Raw genomic sequence first — 24,042 nt, 5'->3', positions numbered from 1 at the left:
TTTTCAAAAGATTAGGTTAAGTAGCTCCTATGATCACTAATCACTGTCTGAATTCTGGCTTGCAGATAAAATGAAGGGGATTTTGCAGATTCTTGTTCGGGTGTTGGAGTTGCCTAAATTAAAGATGAGAAATTTTCCAAGCATAGAAAAGATTTTCCAACAGGGAAGGACGTGAACTGGAATGAATAAATTAACCACTGTTACGGCTACCCTCATATGTTTGTCATTGTGGAGGATATGACATCACTGTTGCCTTTAAAAAGCTTACAGTTTAAATAGGAAAAGTTACCCAGCAATATAAAACAGCAAAACAAGCAATATATACAATAGCACAATACCTGATTAAAGAAAATAGGTAGCTTATATATCAAATATACTTATATTCCTGTATCTTTTAAGAGTTTGAGGTGATAAGTGGTGGTTTTTTAAAAATTGCTGTCTGTGTTGTATTTTTCTTCTCTTGATTTCAGTCGAGCATTTGTGTGCCTGGCATTATTTTGGAGACCCTACTTGTAATCTCATCTAATTCTGCCAAGATCCTATGAGTTAAATTTTTAAATTTTATAGCTGAGTATTATAAGGCTCAGAGAAGTTAAGTAACAACCTGAGATATACAGCTGGTACCAGGATGTAGGAATTCAGATATGTCTAACTTCTCTGTTACAAATAACCTTTTAAAAATTTTTTATTTTTTTTAATTGTGAGTATAGTTGATTTATAATGTTAATGTCTGCTGTACAACAAAGTGATTAGTTATTCATATATATACACATTTATATTCTTTTCCATTATGGTCTCAGAATATTGTATATAGTTCCTTGTATTAGAATATCAGAATATTGTATATAGAACTATACAGTAGTTCTTTGTTTTTTTATCCATTCCATATGTAATAGGTTGACAATGCCATTTTTTAGGATTAAAACAAAACAGCACAGTATTGTAAAGCAATTATCCTCTAATAAAACTTTCTTTTAAAAAAAGAAAAAAGCAAGATCAAATCGAGGAGTTAGCAGTGAGGCTAACGTTGGGATATACATAGCTGCTATAATTAAGCATCAAATTTTGTTCTAAATTTTCAAAATAGAATGTCAAAAGAAAGAAAAATATTAAGTTTGCTGACAGCTGAGACAAAAAGGAAATTAAAAATTACATTAGAAAGAATTTGACCAATTTTTGGCACTACATTTCAAAAATTGGTCAGATTTTTTTTCCATCATAGCTCAGTTGGTAAAGAAGCTGCCTGCAATGCAGTAGACCCCGGTTCGATTCCTGGGTCAGAAAGATCCCCTGGAGAAGGGAAAGGCTACCCACTCCAGTATTCTGGCCTGGAGAATTCCATGGACCATACAGCCCATGGGGTTGCAAAGAGTCGGACACGACTGAGTGACTTTCACTTCACTTTATTTGTATAATGGGATTTTATAAAAGGTAATACTGATTAATGTTGGAGACATTGCCTTCTATAATAATTTTTTACAGCAAATGTAGAAAATTTTTACCCTGATAGCTCAGTTAGTAAAGAATTTGCCTGCAATGCAGGAGACGCTGGTTTGATTCCTGGGTCGGGAAGATCCATTGGAGAAGGGATAGGCTATCCACTCCGTTATTCTTGGGCTTCCCTTGTGGCTCAGATGGTAAAGAATCCACCTGCAATATAGAAGAGCTAGGTTTGATCCCTGAGTTGGGAATATCCCCTGGAGAAGGGAAAGGCCACCCACTCCAGTATTCTGGCCTGGAGAATTCCATGAACTGTCCATGGGGTCACAAAGAGTTGGACACAACTGAGTGACTTTCACTTTCACTTCACTTTTCATTTAATTTAAATTTTTTAATTTTTTGGCTAAGGTCAAAGACAGTGTTAAAGTCCAAATTAGTGAATTCCGTGAGGGAATAAACTAATATTATTCAAGCGTGATGTTTTCTTTGTGTTCCCAAGTACTTTATGTAATAATATTTAGAACATTTAAGGAATTGGATGTCTGGCCTATTATTAAAAACTTATGACTTTACCATAAAGGAGAATGGGGAAACTTTCACTTATACTTTGATGACAGATAGATTTGAGGTCATTTTCTGTTTTGAAAGCCTTAAAAAACTTTTTTAACTTTGGTCAAAATACAAGTTTGCTTTTTCTAAAGATGCTTGGTTTTAGAGACATACATACATACACCTATCTATGTTATCTGTCCATCCATCTATTAAAATACCTTGGCACATTCTGCAAAATGTCATTCTGTGGTTTATGTCAATAAACACAGAGGTTAATCTGTGTTTTGCTTACATTATTAATTTTTAGCAGGGAGAACAGTTGTTCTTTAACTTTATATGGGGCTGTACAATTCAAACTTGCAGTACAGTTGGAATATTTGCTACATTTAAGGATCAGTTTGATTCCTGACAATATTACCTTTAATATTTGAGGGTGTTTTGTAATTGTGTACTAATTTATTTTTTAGGGTTTTATATGACTGGAAAGAAAGATTGAAACAAGGGTGTGAAATTATCCAGAGTACTCCCTATGGACGCCCTGCAAATATTAGCGGCAGTACCTCATCACAAAGAATTTATATCACTTACCGAAGAGCCTCTGAAAACATGACTCAGAATACGTTGGCTGTTACAGACATATGTATTATTATACCCAGTAAAGGAGAAAGTCCACCACACACATTCTGCAAAGTTGACAAGAATCTCAATAACAGTATGGTAAGTGACTCTTCTGCATGGATAAAATTAGCCACCCATGAAAAGAGCATAATTTAAAATAAATCTTTGGAAAACAGCATGGCACAATTACTGAATTAAAAAAATAGATTTCTTAAAGATGTCATATATTTTATTTTTAGGAAAGTAATTTAGCTGTACTTTCAAAAAGAACTGTGCAAAAAGCTTTCTTTCTTTTTTTTTAATTAAAAAAATAATTTTTTCCCCTTACTGCAAAAGTAGCGTGCTAGCTGAGGGTAACCACTCCACTTGTGCACTAGATCCCATAAACTCACCTATTTGAAATGAGGCCATGGCTTCAGCAATCCTCCCTACTTTTTTGTGACTCATCAGTTTTTCACTCTAATGGATTATTTCCTTCAGCCTGCAAAAGCATGTTACAATACCTCCCATCTTTATAAAGCTTCTTGATCTTTATATCCCACTCCATGTATTCCCCCATTTGATTGTCTTTATAATAAAAGGTCTTAGAAGAGTTGACTATATTCCATCTCCTTCCTCACTCTGACTCTTTTCCAGTAAAGCTTTTGTCTCCATCATTCCACCAAGATTTCTCTTGTTGAATCCAGTGGTTCAATGCTTCATCTTAATGTTTCAGTACATTTAGACATAGATGATCACTTCTTCCTTCTTGAAACAGTGGCAAGAAGAGAAGATGCAATCGTGTCCGACTCTTTGTGACCCTGTGAACTGTAGCCCACCTGGCTCCTCTGTCCATGGAATTCTCCAGGCAAGAATACTGGAGTGGGTTGCCATTCCTTTCTCCAGGGGATCTTCCTGACCAAGGGATCTAACTTGGGTCTCCCACATTGCAGGCGGATTCTTTACTGTCTGAGCCACCAGGAAAGCCTTTGCTGATTCCTTCCCAATTCCCTAACTTCTATGCAACAGTGTCACCGGGGTCAGTCCTCAGACCATTTATGTTTATAATCTAAACTCACTTCTTTGATGATCTTATCATTTAATTCTGAATTTCTGTGTCCCCACTGGATTTTTTGAATTCATTTTCTTTTCTTGGATATCTTATCAAATAGGTCATCTTAAACATAACATGTCCAAAACTGAACTCCTAGTGTTCCTCTCCAAATCTACTTATCCCCATAGTCTTATTCCTCTAGTAAAAGGGAATTCCACTCTTCTAGTTACTCAGACTAAGAATCCTCAGAGTAATCCTTAACCTTTATCTTCTACCTCTCATTCAATTCTTCTGTAAATTCTGTTGACTTTAATTTCAAAACATATTTTCAATTTGAATACTTTTCAACTTCTCCATTGCTACAACCCTGGTCCAAGCCATGACCATCTCTTAACAGGATTACTGCAATTCAGGAGTTAGACAAACTTTTGCAGAAAGGGCTAAATAATAAGTTAACTTTTGCAGGTCATATACAGTCTTTATTGCAGATTCACCTTTTGTTTTAAAAACAATCTTTAAAAAACATAAAAATCAGTCTTAGCTCAGTTGTACAAAAACAGGGCTTGGGTGGAATGCAGCCCATAGTTTGCCAGACCCCTGGTTTAACTGATCACTGATTCCTCGGCTTCCTACAACCTGTTCTTCACATCACAGCAAGAAGGATCCTTTTAAAGCATAATTTAGATCATGTCTCTCCTGGGCTTACAACCCTTATGGTTTCCCATCTCACTCTTATTAGTAGTAAAAGCCAAAGTTCTTCCAGTAGTCTAAGGCCATTATGTATGATCTGTAATATCTCAGTTGTATCCTAAGAGTTATTTGCAGCTGTGTGATCCCTACTTGGATGACCATTTCTTGCCAACAGCCATTCATATACAAAATGCCCTATTCTTTCATGCCATCTTTGCATTTTTTTCTCTCTTTTATTTCTTAAAAAGTAATCAGCCATAGGTATACAGATATCCCCTCCCTTTTGAACCTCCATCCCATCTCCCTCCCCATCCCCTCCCCTAGGATGATACAGAGCCCCTGTTTGAGTTTCTTGAACCATACAGCAAATTCCTGTTGGCTATCTGTTTTACATATGGTTATGTAAGTTTCCAAGTTACTTTTTCCATACATCTCACCCTCTCCTCCCCTCTGCCCATGTCCATAAGTCTGTTCTCTATGTCTGTTTCTCCATTGCTGCCCTGTAAACAAATTCTTCAGAACCATTTCTCTATATTCCATATATGTGTATTAGAATATATTTATCTTTTTCTTTCTGACTCACTTCACTCTGTATAATAGGTTCATCTACCATCTGGGTTCATCCACCTCATCAGAACTGACTCAAATGCGTTCCTTTTTATGGCTGATTAATATTCCATTGTGTATTTGTACCACAGCTTCTTTATCCATTCATCTGTCAATGGGCATCTAGGTTGCTTCCATGTTCTAGCTATTGTAAATGGTGCTGCAATGAACAATGGGATACATGTATCTTTTTCAACACTGGTTTCCTCAGGGTATATGCCTAGGAGTGGGATTGCTGGGTCATATGGTGGTTTTATTCCTAGTTTTTTAAGGAATCTCCATACCATCTTCCATAGTGGCTGTATCAATTTACACTCTCACCAATAGTGCAAGAACATTCCCTTTTCTCCACACCCTCTCCAGTATTTATTGTTTGTAGACTTTTTGATGGTCAGACCATTCTGACTGTGTGAGGTGATATCTCATTGTGGTTTTGATTTGCATTTCTTTAATAATGAGCGGTGTTGAGCATCTTTTCATGTGTTTGTTGGCCATCTGTATGTCTTCTTTGAAGAAATGTCTGTTTAGGTTTTTTCCTACTTTTTGATTGAGTTGTTTGTCTTCCTGGTATTGAGTTGTATGAGCTGCTTGTATATTTTGGAAATTAATCCTTTGTCAGTTGTTTCATTTGCTATTATTTTCTCCCATTCCGAGGGTCGTCTTTTCACCTTGCTCATAGTTTCCTTTGCTGTGCAAAAGCTTTCAGGTCCCACTTGTTTGCTGCTGGTAAGTCACTTCAGTCATGTCTGACTCTGTGCGACCCTATCGACAGCCACCCACCAGGCTCCTCTGCCCACAGGATTCTCTAGGCAAGAATACTGGAGTGGGTTGCCGTTTCTTTCTCCACCCACTTGTTTACTTTTATTTCCATTACTCTAGGAGGTGGGTCTTAGAGGATCTTGCTTTAATTTATGTCATTGAGTGTTCTGCCTATGTTTTCCTCTATGAGTTTTTTAGTTTCTGGTCTTACATTTAGGTCTTTAATCCATTTTGAGTTTATCTTTGAGTGTGGTGTTAGGAAGTGTTCTGATTTCATTATTTTACGTGTAGCTGTCCAGTTTTCCCAGCACCATTTATTGAAGAGCTGTCTTTGCCCCATTGTATATTCTTGCCTCCTTTGTAAAAAAAGATGGTACACATAGGTGCATGAGTTTATTTCTGGGCTTTCTATCTTGTTCCATTGGTCTATATTTCTGTTTTTGTGCAGTACCATACTGTCTTGATGACTGTAGCTTTGTATTACAATCTGAAGTCAGGAAGGTTGATTCTTCCAGCTCCATTCTTATTTCTCAAGACTGCTTTGGCTATTTGGGGTCTTCTGTGTTTCCATATGAATTGTGAAATTTTTTCTGCTAGTTCTGTGAAAAATGCCATTGGTTATTTGATAGGGATCTCATTGAATCTGTAGATTGCGTTTGGTAGTATAGTCATTTTCACAATATTGATTCTTCCTACCCAGGAACATAGAATATCTCTCCATATGTTTATGTCATCTTTGATTTCTTTCATCAGTGTCTTATAATTTTCTGTGTACAGTTCTTTTGTCTCCTTAGGTAAGTTTATTCCTAGATATTTAATTCTTTTTGTTGCAATGGTGAATGGGATTGATTCCTTAATTTCTCTTTCTGATTTTTCATTGTTAGTATATAGTAATGCAAGTGATTTCTGTGTATTGATTTTGTGTCCTGCAACTTTGCTAAATTCACTGATTAGCTCTAATAATTTTCTGATACTATCTTTAGGGTTTTCTATGTACAGTATCATGTTATCTGCAAACAGTGAGAGTTTTACTTCTTTTCCAATCTGGAGTCCTTTTATTTCATTTTCTTCTCTGATTGCTGTAGCTAGGACTTCCAGAACTATGTTGAATAATAGCGATGAAAGTGGACACCCTTGTCTTGTTCCTGATCTTAGGGGGAATGCTTTCAGTTTTTCACTATTGAGAATAATGTTTGCTGTAGGCTTATCGTATATGGCCTTTACTATATTGAGGTAGGTTCCTTCTATGCCCATTTTTTGAAGAGTTTTAATCATAAATGGGTGCTGAATTTTGTCAAAGGCTTTTTGTGCATCTATTGAGGTTATCATATGGTTTTTATCTTTCAATTTGTTAATATGGTGTATCACATTGATTCATTTGCAAATACTGAAAAATCCTTGCATTCCTGGAATAAACTCAACTAGATCATGGTATATGAGCTTTTTGATGTGTTGCTGAATTCTGTTTGCTAAAATTTTGTTGAGGATTTTTGCATCTATGTTCATCAGTGATATTGGCCTGTAGTTTTCTTTTTTTGTGTTGTCTTTTTCTGGTTTTGGTATCAGGGTGATGGTGCCACGTAGAATGAGTTTGGAAGTACTCCTTCCTCTGCAATTTTTGAAAGAGTTTTAGAAGGATAAGCATTAGCTCTTCTCTAAACGTTTGGTAGTATTCTCCTGTGAAGCCATCTGGTCCTGGGCTTTTGTTTTTTGGGAGATTTTTGATCACAGCTTCCATTTCAATGCTTGTAATTGAGTTGTTCATAATTTCGATTTCTTCCTGGTTGAGTCTTGAAAGATTGAACTTTTCTAAGAATCTGTCCATTTCTTCCAGATTATCCATTTTATTGCCATATAATTGTTCATAATAGTCTCATAATCCTTTGTATTTCTGCATTGTCTGTTGTAACCTCTCCTTTTTTATTTCTAATTTTGTTGATTCGATTCTTCTCTCTTTTTTTCTTGATGAGTCTGGCTAAAGGTTTTTCAGTTTTGTTTATCTTTTCAAAGAACCAGCTTTTAATTTTATTAATTTTTACTATTATTTATTTCATTTCTTTTTCATTTATTTCTGCTCGGATCTTTATGATTTCATTCCTTCTAATTTGGGGGGTTTTTTGTTCTTCTTTTTCCAGTTGTTTTAGGTGTAAAGTTAGGCTGTCTATTTGATGTTTTTCTTGTTTCTTGAGGTAGTATTGTATTGCTATAAATTTCCCTCTTAGGACTGCTTTTTCTGCATCCCATAAGTTTTGAGTTGTTCTGTTTTCATTGTCATTTGTTTCTAGAAATTTTTTTTATTTCCCTTTTGATTTCTTCAGTAACCTCTTGGTTATTTAGAAATGTGTTGTTTAATCTCCATGTGTTTGTGTTTCTTACAGTGTTTTTCTTGTAATTGATACGTAGTCTTATAGCAGTGTGGTCAGAAGAAGTTTCTTGATATGATTTCAATTTTCTTAAATTTACTGAGGTTTAATTTGTGACCCAAGATGTGGTCTATCCTGGAGAATGTTCCTTGTGCACTTGAGAAGGTGTATTCTTCTGCCTTTGGATGGAATGTCCTGAAGATATTAGTGAGATCCATCTCATCTAATGTATCATTTAAGACTTGTGTTTCCTTATTAATTTTCTGTTTTGATGATCTGTCCATGGGTGTGAGTGGGGTGTTAGTCTCCTACTATTATTGTGTTACTGTCAACTTTTTCTTTTATGTTTGTTAGTGTTTGTCTTATGTATTGAGGTGCTCCTATGTTGGATGCATAGATATTTACAATTATTATATCTTCCTCTTGGATTGATCTCTTGATCATTATGTAGTGTCCTTCCTTATCTCTTCTAATCTTCTTTATTTTAAGGTCTATTTTGTCTGATACAGGGATTGCTACTCCAGCTTTCTTTTGCTTCCCATTTTCATGGAATGTATTTTTCCATCCTCTCACTTTCAGTCTATATGTGTCTTGAGGTCTGAAGTGGGTTTCTTGTAGACAGCATATATATGGGTCTTGTTTTTTAATCCATTCAGCCAGTCTATGTCTTTTGGTTGGAGCATTTAATCCATTTACATTTAAAGTAATTGTCCATATATATGTTCCTGTTGCCATTTTCTTAATTGTTTGGGGTTGATTTTGTAGATCTTTTTTCTTGTCTTGTATTTCTTGACTATGTAAGTCCATTTAACATTTGTCGTAAAGCTGGTTTGCTGGTACTGAATTCTCTTAACTTTCACTTGTCTGAAAAGCTTTTGATTTCTCCATCAATTTTGAATGAGATCCTTGCTGGGTACAGTAGTCTTGGTTGTAGATTTTTCCCTTTCAGAACTTTAAATATATCCTGCCATTCCCTTCTGGCCTGCAGTCTGCTGAAGAATCAGCTGTTAAGTGTATGAGGTTTCCCTTGTATGTTACTTGTTGGTTCTCCCTTGCTGCTTTTAATATTCTTTCTTTGTGTTTAGTCTTTATTAGTTTGATTAGTTTGTGTCTTTGTGTGTTTCTTCTTGGGTTTATCCCGTGTGAGATTCTTTGTGCCTCTTGGACTTGATTAACTATTTCCTTTTCCATGTTGGGGAAAATTTCAACTATAATCTCTTCAAAAATTTTCCCATACCCTTTCTTTTTCTCTTCTTCTGGGACCCCTATTATTTGAATGTTGGTGTGTTTGATATTGTCCCAGAGGTCTCTGAGAGTATCCTCCGTTCTTTTCATTCTTTTTACTTTATTCTGCTCTTCGTAAGTTATTTCTACCATTTTATCTTCCTGCTCACTGATTCATTCTTCTGCTTCTGATATTCTGCTATTGATTCCTTCTAGTGTGTTTTTAATCTCAGTAATTGTGTTGTTTGTCTCTGCATGTTTTTTCTTTAATTTTTCTAGGTCTTTGTTAATTGATGCTTTCATTTTCTCCGTTTTGCTTTCAAGGTTTTTGATCATCTTTACTATCATTATTCTGAATTCAATTTCAGGTACTTTGCCTATTTCCTCTTCATTTATTTGGACTTCTGTGTTTCTAGTTTGTTCATTCATTTGTGTAGTATTTATCTGCCTTTTCATTATTATTTTTTTTAACTTATTGTATTTGAGGTCTCCTTTTCCCAGGCTTCAAGGTTGAATTCTTTCTTCCTTTTGGTTTCTGCCCGCTAGGGTTGGTCCAGTGGTTGTGTAAGTTTCGTATAGGATAAGCTTTGTGTTGAGTTTTTGTTTTTCTTTCCTCTGATGGGCAAGGCTGAGTGAGGTGGTAATCCTATCTGCTGATGATTGGGTTTGTATTTTTGTTTTATTTGTTGTTTAGATGAGGGGTCCTTCACAGGGTGCTATTGGTGGTTGGGTGATGCTGGGTCTGTATTACAGTGGTTTCCTTTTTGTGAGTTGTCACTTTTTGATACCCCCTAGGGTTAGTTCTCTGATAGTCTAGGGTCTTGGAGTCAGTACTCCCGCTCCAAAGGCTCAGGGCTTGGTCTTGGAGCTCATGTAACTGAAGGAATACTTGAACAGGAAGCACACGTGATCTCCAGTGATACTGGTGTCACCACACAACTCCACTCAGGAGTTTGAAAATTCCAAGCCATTTTTGCTTCTGGTCTTTGCCTGAGCTGTTACTTCTGAAACCTCCTCCTCTATCCACTTTCTGTCCCATCCTTGCATTTTGATTTGTTGATGAAGTGTGACAATGGAGAGATTATGGTGGAGGAAGAAGATCACAGTAGCAAGTGAGTTTTAAAAGCCTTATATGGTACTGATAGTGATGGCAGAAAGGGTTTTTGAACTTTTTTGTAATATAATGTCTAGCTTAACCTCATTTCAAATTTGGTTTAGTATTTTAGCAAGGCTGTTCAGGCTCAAAGATACTTGCCATTTTCCCATTAGTGATTTTTCCCTTTATTTTATAGATTTGTTCATTTTAGATTGAAAGTAAATTTTTTGGAACCGTTACTAGGTCTTATTAACCAAAGTGTTCAAGGTAGACTTGTTACATTGAAACCAAAACCAGGGACATAAGTTTCTGTTTTTCCTTACCCTGATGTATTGGTCCCGGTGTTGTCGGAGTATTAATTCTCTCCTGGAAGAGTAAAGAGGCAGCATAAAAGAAAAGAGAGAGAGAGTGTAACCTAGTGTGAACAGAATGGACTCCAGCTAACCTGCTGTATTTGCATTCCAGATACATGTCTTGGACAGGTTCTTTGACTTTCTGTGCTTCAGTTTCCTCATCAGGAAACAAAGATAAAGTAGTGTTTTATCACAGGCTTTTTGTGAAGATTAAATGTTTACTATTTGTAAAGAACTTAGGATAGTGCCTGGCACATAGTAAGTGCTATACAAAAGTTAGCTATTATTAATTACTCCTTAGTTAACTCTGCCTTTTCAGTTCCTTCTGTGTGTATTTAATGACTGAGAAAGAGCTTTTCTTTTGTTGTTGTTGTTGTTTAGTTTTGAGATATAATTAACATACAGTAAGGAAGAACTTTTATTTTTGCCCAATGTTGAAGCTCCTCTTAGTTCCCTTAAGAAACATTATAGGAATAAAAACCTCTTAAATGTTTATTTCCTTACTCTTAAATCTAGTTATCAGTCCTAAATGTAGAGAAACTGTCCTGATCTTAGTGGTTGGTGTCTTTTTTAAGCAATGGGTTGTGGTTTATATCTATTAACAATCTCTGTTCTATTGTCTATAAGGTAGTAAAAGTAAATTTAGATCTTCAGAGTAGACCTACAATGACTTCTAACTCTTTCAGAAATACTAAAATAGACATGCAATGCAGGAAACTTCTTTTCATATCTGTTGATTGTGTATATAATCAGGAAATGGTTAGGAATAAATTACTGATGTGTTGATAATGCTCAGGAGTATAGTTATATTATAGATTATTCTTGGTTTGGGGAGATTAGGTAGATTGAATGAAAGCATCTTCTAGTTTTTGAAACCAGGAGAAAATAAACCTAAAAAACAAAAAACTGAAAAAAAAAAAAAGAATGAAACCAATCTAATGGACATGAGGAAATGCATATTGAGTCTTTCTTCAAATTCCTACATGATTTTTCTACCAGGCTTACAACTTTGGTCTCAAAATATATTTCCTCTACTTCTCCACCTCCCATTAGAAGTTTATGGGAAAAGTTTTCAAGAATGACTAGTTTTTAAGCTTTGGATCATAAGCCCTAAGTGATTTGGACTTTGATTGTTTTTTTTTTTTTTAACAGAGTTTATTGTAAGATTGTTTAGAATAGAATGATAATATTTTAGAGCTGAAAGAGAATTTAAGAATGTCATGTGGTCCAAAACTGCAAAAATGTATAGTTAAGGATATTTAGACCTGGTGCTTTGATGCACACAGCAAATGTTTGGACTAATTTGGGACTTTTCCCTTAGTTTTTGACTCATTGAGAGTATTTTTTTTAATACTCTGTACAAATGGTTCTTGTTTTACAGCCTTTCAAGAATGTCAGTACTTGATTTAGCAAGTTTACTTAGAAAAGCAGAGTTATTAACCAAGCAAATAGTTAAATCATCTACGTAATTCCAGAAGAAATGTTTTTGCCATGGCAAACCACAGTATGGATATTTTATGGGTTAAACATTTAAAGTATTTTAAGAACAACAGCCCTTCCTACTTTCTTTTTTGCTGAATTATAAGAAAAAATTTAGAAAACGTTCTCATATTTAGTTTTTATATCCATGGCTCTTTTCTTCCAGGGCCTTATAACTTTTACTTTATCTCTAAGTCCTTGTGTTTTATTTTAGGATATTCCTTTTGGTTTCCACCACATCCACATGGTCATATATAGTTCTCTTTTTATCATCACAAAGGTTACTGAAGGCTTTTTGTTATCTTTACAAATTTGGCTTATTAGGAACTGGAGTTGGGACTTTGCTATACAGGACCTTTTATAAAATTTTTACCACCAAAAAAACTAAAGGCCCAATCTGCTGACACTCATAATATCCACTTGAATATATACATCCCTTCTTTTGATGTGAAAATATTAAAATTTTTATTAGAATCAAAATCTAACAGAGTAACAAGCATAACTTAATGTCCAAATAAGTATGATTTAACATACTAATCTGCTTGGGGACATATTAAAAAAGTTTAAAAAAGCGGGAAATTTCTGGGTGAGGAGCTAACTTACTGCAACATTGTTCATAAACACACCCCAGAGAGGAACCAACCTAAATGTCCCTCAGTAAGGGAATGGATAAAGTAAAGTATTTCATTAATGGAATACTATCTACCAGTTGAAGTGAAGAAGGTAGATCTGTATCAATTTTACTAATTCTCAAAAACATTTTGATGAGTGAGAAAGCAAGCCATAAAGGCATGTATTCAACACTTCACCATTTATGTAAAGTTATAAAGCATATAACATAATGATATATACTTAAAGGTGTATATATTTACATAGTAGAAATTTTAAAAATGCATGTGAATGAAATGCAGTAGCTTCAGGCCAATAGTTAACTCAGAGAACGGAAAGGAATGGAAGATGAGGCTTTAGTTAAATGTGTAATTTTTTTGTTTATACATTAAAATATTGGAAGCAAATATGGTCATTGTTAACATTTGTTAAAGCTGGGTGATGAGTAAATGGGTGTTTTTATGGTAGTCTCTTAATATTTTTAAAATGTATTTCTTAAAGTAAGTGTATTTTCTTTATATATATTTGTTCTCAGTGCTAAGTATCTGTCGTCATGTACTGACTGGTCCATGCAAGCACTCTCCATCATGTATGCACAAACACATCACCTCACATTCATTCCTTTAACAAGTATTTATTAAGTATTTTTTATATAATAGGCACTGTTGTGGGTGCTCCAGATACAGCAGTGAGCAAAACAAAGCTTCTACCATCATGGAGCTTATTATGTTCTAGTGGTGGGAGGCAGATAATAAATAACAAAATATGCTATATGCCAAATGGTGGTAAGTGCTATGTATGGAGGAAAACAACAGCAACAACAAGAGAGGGGTAATAAGGAGGACCAAGGAAGGGAGAGGGAGACTTGGTATTGCATATGAAGTGATGAAAGGAGGGCTGTCTAATAAAGTGACGTTTGAGTTGAAACCTAAAGGAAGTACGCTTTGTGAATGTATCTGTAATCACCTCTTGTCAAGTGGTGGCATCTTCTAAGTTACACATCCATTTCAGGCTTCTCACCTTACCTCTATTTGACTCTACACTTGGATGTCTAATAGATGTTTCCAAACTTACTGTGTCTAAACCTCCTTTACTCTCAGATTTGCTTTACCCACAGTCTTCTCCATCTCCTTTGGGGACTAGGAATTTGAAACTCTTTTGGAAATAGCTATTATTTAAAAGTGTGGTACCAAACAGATGAGATCCTTTAGAGAAAGTAAAGAAGAGTCCACATTTAATGATCAGGAAAAGAGAGGATTCTACAAGGGAGATTGAGGACTGGCCAGAGATGTGGTGGTGAGGGACCAGGAGAGTGTGATGCTTCAAAAGCCAAGAAAGAAAAATGTTTCAGGAAGGGGGTCATTAGTGATATCAAAATCTGTTGAGAGACTGAAAAAGATGAAGACTAAGAATTGACTATTAGAATTGGTATCATTAAAGTTTTCAAGGAGTTCTTTTAAAAAATTGTGGGATTAAAACCTGGTTTGGAATAGATTCATGACAGAATAGGAAATAGGGAAATGGATATGGCAAATTACAACTCTTGAGTTTGGTATAAAGAACTATGAAAAATCTGGCAATATCTGAAAGGTGTTGTGGAATCAAAAGGAAGGTCTACATCCACATGAGTGGATATTTCTTGTTTATCATTTCTGTCCAAAGTTTGAACTTAGAATAAAATCTAAATTGTTGTGGCTTGGTTTTGTTTTAAATAGTTGTTTTCCTCATGTTATTTCTGTTGCAAGGAGAAAATACATTAAATTTTATTTCTGAAAGAAAATTGGGCAATAACTCCAATAAAATGCCCCCAAAATAATCAACTGAAAATAAAAAGAAATCCATCATTACATACTGCAGAAATCAAAGAGATTCTATTAAGTTACTGCCTTTTTAAAGTTTAATGATATTTCTTTTATTTTTTTTCAAATTCAGTGGGGATCAGCAGTATACTTATGTTATAAAAAATCAGTGGCAAAGACTAACACTATATCTTACAAAGCTGGTAAGTATAATTTTTCATGGAATACTTAATATATAATGTATTATGGGACCAATAAGATTAAAGAAAAAAAAACTGTCTTAAAATGTGTTAATGTCAGGACTGAGACTATAACACACGTCTTTTGATTGTTTTGTCTTTATCCATACGTTATTGGATGCTTAGTGGAATATTAATTTTAAAAGAAGGTAAGGTTTTTTTTAAATAATAGGTTTAAGTAAATAATAAGTAGATATCATTCTCTTAAAGTCTTAACTCAGAAAATGTGAGGAAAATATTTATGTTCCTTTTGAATTAGTTTCCTTAATATTTATACAGCTACTGTACTGTGTGAATGTTAGTCATGTCTCACTCTTTTGTGACTCCGTGGACTGTAACCCATCAGGCTTCTCTGTTCGTGGGATTTTTCAGGAGAGAACACTGGAGTGGGTTGCCATTTCCCTCTCTAGGAAATCTTCCTGATCCAGGGATCTAACCTGAATCTCTTGTGTCTCCTACATTGGTAGGCAGATTCTTTACCCCTGGCGCCACCTGGGAAGCCTAATATTTATATTAAATTTAGTCAAGTCTGTAGTTTATATGTAATTATATTTCAAAATAATCAGAAATATTATAAATAATTTATAATTTTATAATGCATAGTTGAAATTTTCAGTTGCCAAAAGCCTCAAAATATCAAGTTATTTACAAGAAAGCAGATTCAGCTTTTCAAAAAATAAAAATTTAAAGTTAGTACTCTAGACTCCTACCTTCTTCTGCCTGTGATTTTCTAGGATCCACAGTTCATTGCTGTTTCTGTAGTTTCTTAAAGGCTATACCATTATTTCATGACTTGAGAAAGTAATGGACAGTTAAGTGTAAATCCTCATGAGATCAACTGGTTGGCTAGCATATAATTTGGAGAAGGCCATGGCAACCCATTCTAGTATTCTTGCTTGGAGAATCCCATGGACAGAGGAGCCTGGCAGACTATGGTCCATGGGGTTGCAAAGAGTCAGACATGTTTGAGTGATTTAGCAGCAGCAGCACCAGCATATAACTAGAGAATTTTAGAATTGCCTTGGACCTCAGTATATCTAGTTCATCTCACTTTATAGATGAGAAAACTGGACACCGATAGGTACACGACTTGTCCGAAGTCAAACAGCTATTAGTGGCAGACCAACCACTCATATTCCCGGTTTGTCATTTTATTTTTAACATTGTGTCGTGATGGCTTCCACTTTAGGGATTCAAGCTTAGGAAACCTATTACTGTTTCTAGTCCCACAAAATCCAGTAAAAGAGTCTGGTCTTGAGGGTTTGTTAAGTAGATACCTAGACTGCTTTGTCAACTAGTCTATTTAACATGAAATCATATACCGCTTGAAACTCTATTTTCATATAATCTGAGATTATTCAGAAGCTGGGCTTAAGTTGATACTGTTTTAAAGACATTGTAAACATGTGACTTCTATTTTTATGGATAATTTTTCTTGTATTTGTGCTAGAAGTCATATATATATATATATAGTCCTATGGAATATCTGTTTTAATGTGTCAAAAAAAAAAAAAAACCCTGAGGCAAAACTATCAAAAACTAGTAAAGTGAATATATGCATATTGAAAATTTCCTCCCGAAATAGTATGTTTATATGCTGTAAGGTCGTGTGAACACAAAATGAATTTTTAGGAAAGTGAAAGAAAGTGAAGTTGCTCAGTCGTGTCTGACTCTGCGACCCCATGTAGCCTACCAGGCTCCTCTGTCCATGGGATTTTCCAGGCAAGAGTACTGAAGTGGGTTGCCATTGCCTTCTCTAGAGAATCTTCCCAACCCAGGGATCGATCCTGGGTCTCCTGCATTGTAGTCAGATGCTTTACCATCTGAGCCACCAGGAAGTCTGGATTTTTTTTTTTTTTAGGAGTGTGTGCATATTTGTGTATGTTTCTTTGTGTGTGCTTAGTTGCTCAGTCATGTCTGATTCTTGGTGACCCCATGGACTGTAGCCCACCAGGCTCCTCTGTCCATGAGATTTTCCAAGGCAAGAATACTGGAGTCAGTTGCCATTCCCTTCTCCAGGGAATCTTCCCCACCCAGGTCTCCTGCATTGCAGGCAGGTTCTTCACTCTCTGAGCTACCAGGGAATAGTCTTTTCCTGTTTGCCTTACTAGCCTTTGTGGATGAAGCTTGATAAATATTAAGTAGTTAATATGACTAATTTAAGGATTAAAATCCACTTGAATCCTATTAAAGCATTCAGAGTTACTTGGTGAACATATATAGTGTTTTAGTCTTCCAGATGTGTTAAATAATAAAGCATTTTAGCATCATTCAAATTATGAGCTGCTAAATTCAAGAGCTGATGAGCTAATATTTATTATTGTTTTTATAGGTCTAATTTGTAGATACCCTCAAGAAGATTACGAGTCATTCTCACTCCCAGAATCTGTTCCCCTGTTTTGTTTACCAATGGGCGCAACTATTGAATGTTGGCCATCAAATAGCAAATACCCCCTCCCTGTATTTTCTACGTTTGTGTTAACTGGAGCCTCAGCTGAAAAGGTACTCTGTGTTTAACAAATGATATCTGCAGTTTTCTTGTACATTTTCAAGTCTTAAGTTTTATATGCAGTAACAATAGAAACAATAACTGGTTAAATTGGATCGATTATATGCACCTCTTTCACATTAAAATAATTGTATCTGGAGACATAGGAAAAGAAAATTTTCAGTCTGTCTCACATATCCAAATGCTTTTCTTGTGAATACGGCCAAAGATTTTTTTCATTATCAAATGATGATCCTGCATTGCTTCATTTTCTATGTTACAAAAGTTTTAAAGTAATACTAAAGACTTTATTAAATATGCAGTGCTGTTTAGAACCATAGCCTATTATCATTGAAATGGACTTTGATAATCTTGTAGTGTAATATCTTCGTTTTATATATTGGGAAATTGAGGTCTAGAGAAATTCAGTGAATTGTCTGAAGTTGAAATTTGTATTTCCTTATCTAAAATTCTGTCCTTCTCTCTACTAAATAATTATTAGGTGGGCCAAAAAGTTTGTTTGGATTTTTCAGTAGCATCTTACAGAAAAACCCAAATGAACTTTCTGGCCAACTCATTGTTTTCAGTCATTTTCTTATACAGAATATCAACACAATTGCTGTCACTCTTTATGAAAAAATTTAATTAAACATATTGTTTTCCAGTAATAAGGGGACCCAGCAGTTGCACCGTGTGGTTTTGTTGTTGTCGTCATCGATGTTTTAATGTACTTCAAGAAAGCAAGAGCAATGTCTCTTCACCACTGTCTCTGGTACCTGGCACCTTGCCTGCCTCATAGGCATATAATGGCTCATAATAGCTCATCCATTAAATATTTAACCAATAATGTGATTTGAGTAAATGATATAAGGCGTATTTATCAAATATATTATCTCTTTTCCAGGTCTATGGTGCTGCTATTCAGTTTTATGAACCATACTCCGAGGAGAATCTCACAGAAAAACAGAGATTTCTTTTGGGTTTAGCATCATCAGCAAATGAGAAGTCTGATAGTTCCAAGACAATTCACACTAATAAATGCATCTGTCTTCTCTCTCACTGGCCTTTTTTTGACGCATTCAGGAAGTTTTTGACTTTTCTATATCGTTATTCCATCTCTGGACCTCACGTCCTTCCAATTGAGAAGTAAGTTAGCAGCCTTCTCGGTTCAAAATTTGGCAGCTCTTTCCACTGTGTATGGTATATTTGTACTGGAAATTGAATGGATTTTATTTGGAAACTAAATTTTTCAAGAGAAAAAAAGATTTGGTTGATTCAGTTAGGTAATATTTCTCTTACTATAACTGTGTGTGTGTTTGTATTCAGCTGCTCAGTATGTCTGACTCTTTGCGACCCCATGAAATGTGACCTGCCAGGGTCCTCTGTCATGGGATTCTCCAGGTGAGGATACTGGAGTGGGGCTGCCATTTCCTCCTCCAGGGGATCTTCCCAACCCACATCACTTGCATTGGCAGGCAGGTTCCTTACCACTGAGCCATCTGGAAAGCCCCAGTTAGATCTACAGTTTTGTTATTTTAGATGATTTTATTTCTAACAAAATGACATAAATGTTTCATTTTTTAATATCTTGTGAAGTTTGGAGATTCTAATTGGAATTTCTTTTTTAAAGGTTTTGTGATTCTTATTTTACATATAACCTGGGCTTATTATATTCCTTACTGTTTTTAGATATCTTAGATATCATTTTAGATATGCAGAGGCCTGGCGTGCTGCAGTCCATGGGGTCTCAAGGAGTGGGACACGACAGAGCAACTGAACTGAACTTAGATATTTTGGGCTTCCCTGGTGGCTCGGGAAACCTGAGTTCGATCCCTGGGTTGGGAAGATCCCCTGGAGAAGGAAATGGCAACCCATTCCAGTATTCTTGCCTGGGAAATCCCATGGACAGGGGAGCCTGGAGGGCTACAGTGCATGGGGTCGTAAAGAGTTGAGCACTTTGACTTTCACTTTAGATATTTTAGATACCATGCTCTTCTGATGTTTTCTATCCAGATGAAATTATCTCAGTTCTGCGGCCAAGATGATTTGGAAATAGTTTAAAAGTAATATAGAAATAAAATAACTCTTTCTTTAAAATGATTGTTTACTATTGTTTCCTTTTTCCTTTTCCATGGTGTTCAAAACAAAACCCATCAATCTATCTTTTTATCTGTCTTCATATGGGGAAAAAGCCCAAAAAATCAGCAATAGAATTTTTAACCTATTGTTAATCGAAAGTATATTATTCTTATTTTAGAAATAGTTAAACTCCTTCATTTTTCTGAAATACTCAATGGTTGCTTCATTTTTTAAATATGAGCAATTGACTAAAAATAAGTGTACTGTAGTACAAGGATTAGCTCCTTTGGTAATGTCCACATAAGGTAGAACTTACAGTGGCTTTTGAGACATTAATACAATTATTACTGGATATGAGAGAGTATTAATATGAAAATTTTGGGTCTGGGTTTATTCAGAAGGGACTTAAATGGTACAAATGATTTTGGTTGTTTGTTCACTTGTTTTTGTGGTAGCAGGGATTTCGAAATTATCGGTACACAGAGCTTTTGACTCAACATGAACTTGTGGTGACATGTTGACCTTTATAGCATATGGCATTCTCTTTGGAATCAATTAGGTTTTTGTTTGTTTGTTTTTAAGGCATATTTCTCATTTTATGCATAAAGTTCCTTTTCCATCTCCTCAGAGACCACGGATTCTAGTTCAGGTAAGATTTTCTTGAGGTAAGTGCTCTACTGAATGATTATGGACTCGGTCAAAATGTAACCTAAGTATAACAGTTTTATAAGAGGAAAGAAACATCAAATGGAATCAAAAGAGAACCAGATGCTGCTTCATGCTGGAGTTGGGACCCTTATGATTTTATTAACTGCCTCCCAGCCAACATCTAATGTTTCCTCTTAGATAAAGGGTTGTAGACTTGAAGTAGACAGCAATAGACATTTTGAACACATAAAAAGGGACTGCTTTCCCTAAGTTTATTCTTGGTATTTAAAACTTTTGCCTTTGGCACTTACTCCCTAAGTTAAATGTATTAGAATAGATGAAAGAAAAAGTTGTGTGTTTTCCTAATTGCAGGAAGAATTGCTCACATCCTTGTGACGGGAAGTTTAAAGTGAACATAAATTATTTTCCCCATCTCTTGTCCCAGTTGACTTTATCTTTCCTTTTTTGTTTATTTTTCTTTTTTGTTTGTAACCTTGATATGTAAGTTGTTTTTCTAATCTATTTAAGCATTATTTTTGAAGTGATCTTGAGAAAATATTTCATGTGTTATCTCTGTATGTGCCTTATTGTATTTATCATAACCCTTAGTGGACTATCATTCAAAATTAGAAATCGTTTATAAATAGATATTTAAGATTTGTGTAAATATGCATAAAATTTAAAATGTAGATTAATTGTATTAATATATTGATACAGATAAAGTGTCTAGAAAAATATCATTTTGATAAGCGTTGTAAATAGTCTGTATATCTACATATCATCCCAAGTTACTTCTTGATATTTAGTGCCAGAATATATATATATATAGCACATTCAGGTTGCATACACATAAAAGATTTATCTTATAGCTGAAGTTGGCAAGTTTTTTCTATTGAGGACCAAACAGTAGATATTTCAGACTTTACAGGCTGTGCTGTCTCTCTGAAAACTGCTCAGCTCCACTTTCATTGCACAAAAGCAGCTCTACATAACATGTAAACAAATGTGCATGGCTCTATTTTGGTAAGACTTTATTTGTAAAAGCAGGTGGTCTGTGGATTTGCCCTGAGGCCATAGATTAACTAACCCTGGTTTTATGATATTAAATGAACAGTGTATTCTTTCAATGCAGGTTTGTTAAAATGGCATCAGGGAAATGTTGAGGAACAGAATAAAAGAATATGGTTTAGAGTAAGAATTAGTAGTTAGGGCAGTCATCAGGACAAGTCATCAGGACATATTTTTTAGGATCTTAGTAAGTGATTTAGATGATTCCTATACCTGGTGCATGGGAATACTGAAACTTTATGGACATCATCTATATATATGTGTGTGAAATTTTTTTTACAGGAAGGTGGTGTTTTAAAGTTAATCTTTATATTTGAAATACTTTATTTCATATCTATTTTCAGTTATCACCACATGATAATCTGATCCTCAGTCAGCCTGTTTCTTCACCTCTTCCACTGAGGCAAGTAAAACTTCATTGTGTTTCTCTAAATGTTTAGTGTAAACTAAAATAGCATTCAAGTATTTTCTGTTTTTCCTAGGGAAAATTGCAAATGTTAATGGAAATACTTCTCATCTAATTGTTTCTTATTAAATTTCTTTTACTTAAAATTTAGGTTAAAGTTCTTGAAGAACACAGAAAAACTATTTTACAATAGTGTTTGGTATTTTGCATATCCACTTAACTGTGATCGAGTGTGTACAACTGTTAATGCATAAATGAGTACATATGTCTATAGTTTATGAAAATGATTGTTTTTTAGCTTTAAATATCCTCTGAAAAATACTCATTTTAAAATTAACCCCCAAATAAAAAGTTACTTATAAATACTAGCCCATGGAATAGAATAATGTATTTCATCACTTTAAAAGTTCAGAGATTATGAAATATGTTTTTTCTAAAGTATCATTTCTTGATATTTAATTAGCCATGTACTTTTTCTAGCAGGGAAGTAGTTACAATATAATTAAGTTATTTGGTGGCACATACCTAAGGGAGAACAGCTGCCATCTTTGACATTAATTTTGTAAGAATTGCAGATTATTTCATCACCAGGTCTTGGCCCTGGGTGACCAGTGTTTTCTTAACCTTTGTTTGAACTGAGAATAAACTAGAAATACTGAGACTACCAAGAGACTTTTTTTTTGGTAATGACTTTATTGATATATAATTCACATCCCATACAGTTCACCTAGTTAAATTGTACAATTCAGTGAATATATTCACAGTGTTCTGCAACTATGACTGTAATCAACTTCAGAACATTTTCGTAGCTCCAAAAAACACCTGTATCTTTTAGCAGTTACCCTCCCTTACCTCTACCATCCCTGCAAATACAAACACATAGACACCCTCCCCAGCCCTATGCAACTGCTTATCTACTTCTTTCTCTACGGATGTGCTTGTAATGGACACTTTGTATAAATGGAATCATATAACAACATTTTGTGTATACATTGAATTCTTTACTTGAACATTATCTACATGGCAGATCATTTTATAGAAAAAAGCAGATAAATTTTCATTTTCCATATTTAATACAAGGCAGAAGACGCAGATGACTTCAAAACCTCATAAAACTTCATTGTTTTCATAGTGTGTTTCGGATGCAGCGTTTTCCCTACAAAAGAGCAACAGATCAGATCAGATCAGTCGCTCAGTCGTGTCCGACTTTTTGCGACCCCGTGAATCGCAGCACGCCAGGCCTCCCTGTCCATCACCAACTCCCGGAGTTCACTGAGACTCACGTCCATCGAGTCAGCGATGCCATCCAGCCATCTCATCCTCTGTCGTCCCCTTCTCCTCCTGCCCCCAATCCCTCCCAGCATCAGAGTCTTTTCCAATGAGTCAACTCTTCACATAAGGTGGCCAAAGTACTGGAGTTTCAGCTTTAGCATCATTCCTTCCAAAGAAATCCCAGGGCTGATCTCCTTCAGAATGGACTGGTTGGATCTCCTTGCAGTCCAAGGGACTCTCAGGAGTCTTCTCCAACACCACAGTTCAAAAGCATCAATTCTTTGGCGCTCAGCCTTCTTCACAGTCCAACTCTCACATCCATACATGACCACAGGAAAAACCATAGCCTTGACTAGACGAACCTTTGTTGGCAAAGTAATGTCTCTGCTTTTGAATATGCTGTCTAGGTTGGTCATAACTTTCCTTCCAAGGAGTAAGCGTCTTTTAATTTCATGGCTGCAGTCACCATCTGTAGTGATTTTGGAGCCCAAAGAAAAACAAAGTCTGACACTGTTTCCACTGTTTCCCCATCTATTTCTCATGAAGTGGTGGGACCGGATGCCATGATCTTCGTTTTCTGAATGTTGAGCTTTAAGCCAACTTTTTCACTCTCCACTTTCATTTTCATCAAGAGGCTTTTGAGTTCCTCTTCATTTTCTGCCATAAGGGTGGTGTCATCTGCATATCTGAGGTTACTGATATTTCTCCCGGCAATCTTGATTCCAGTTTGTGTTTCTTCCAGTCCAGCGTTTCTCATGATGTACTCTGCATATAAGTTAAATAAACAGGGTGACAATGTACAGCCTTGACGTACTCCTTTTCCTGTTTGGAACCAGTCTGTTGTTCCATGTCCAGTTCTAACTGTTGCTTCCTGACCTGCATACAGATGTCTCGAGGCAGATCAGGTGTTCTGGTATTCCCATCTCTTTCACAATTTTCCACAGTTTATTGTGATCCACACAGTCAAAGGCTTTGCCGTAGTCAATAAAGCAGAAATAGATGTTTTTCTGGAACTCTCTTGCTTTTTCTATGATCCAGCGGATGTTGGCAATTTGATCTCTGGTTCCTCTGCCTTTTCTAAAACCAGCTTGAACATCAGGAAGTTCACGGTTTACATATTGCTGAAGCCTGGCTTGGAGAATTTTGAGCATTACTTTACTAGCGTGTGAGATGAGTGCAATTGTGCAGTAGTTTGAGCATTCTTTGGCATTGCCTTTCTTT

The 24,042-nt window shown here is 35.4% G+C and overlaps 1 protein-coding gene across 5 annotated transcripts in view; it reads left to right on the top strand.

Moving 5' to 3' along the window:
• Positions 1-24,042, top strand: part of DENND4A (DENN domain containing 4A) — a 118,880-nt gene that overhangs the window by 39,295 nt on the left and 55,543 nt on the right. For all 5 annotated transcript variants that reach the window (XM_055536733.1, XM_055536732.1, XM_055536735.1 and 2 more), the window contains 6 exons: positions 2,460-2,709; positions 14,755-14,824; positions 17,193-17,362; positions 18,253-18,494; positions 20,010-20,076; positions 21,488-21,546. In XM_055536733.1, the coding sequence (XP_055392708.1) occupies positions 2,460-2,709; positions 14,755-14,824; positions 17,193-17,362; positions 18,253-18,494; positions 20,010-20,076; positions 21,488-21,546 (858 nt within the window). The remainder of the gene's footprint in view (positions 1-2,459; positions 2,710-14,754; positions 14,825-17,192; positions 17,363-18,252; positions 18,495-20,009; positions 20,077-21,487; positions 21,547-24,042) is intronic.

The sequence above is a fragment of the Bubalus kerabau genome, chromosome 10 (assembly GCF_029407905.1).
Source record: "Bubalus kerabau isolate K-KA32 ecotype Philippines breed swamp buffalo chromosome 10, PCC_UOA_SB_1v2, whole genome shotgun sequence".
NCBI classification, from domain to species: Eukaryota; Metazoa; Chordata; class Mammalia; order Artiodactyla; family Bovidae; genus Bubalus; species Bubalus kerabau.
The sequence above is the reverse complement of the archived record's forward strand: the minus strand, read 5'-3'. Positions and strand labels throughout refer to the sequence as shown.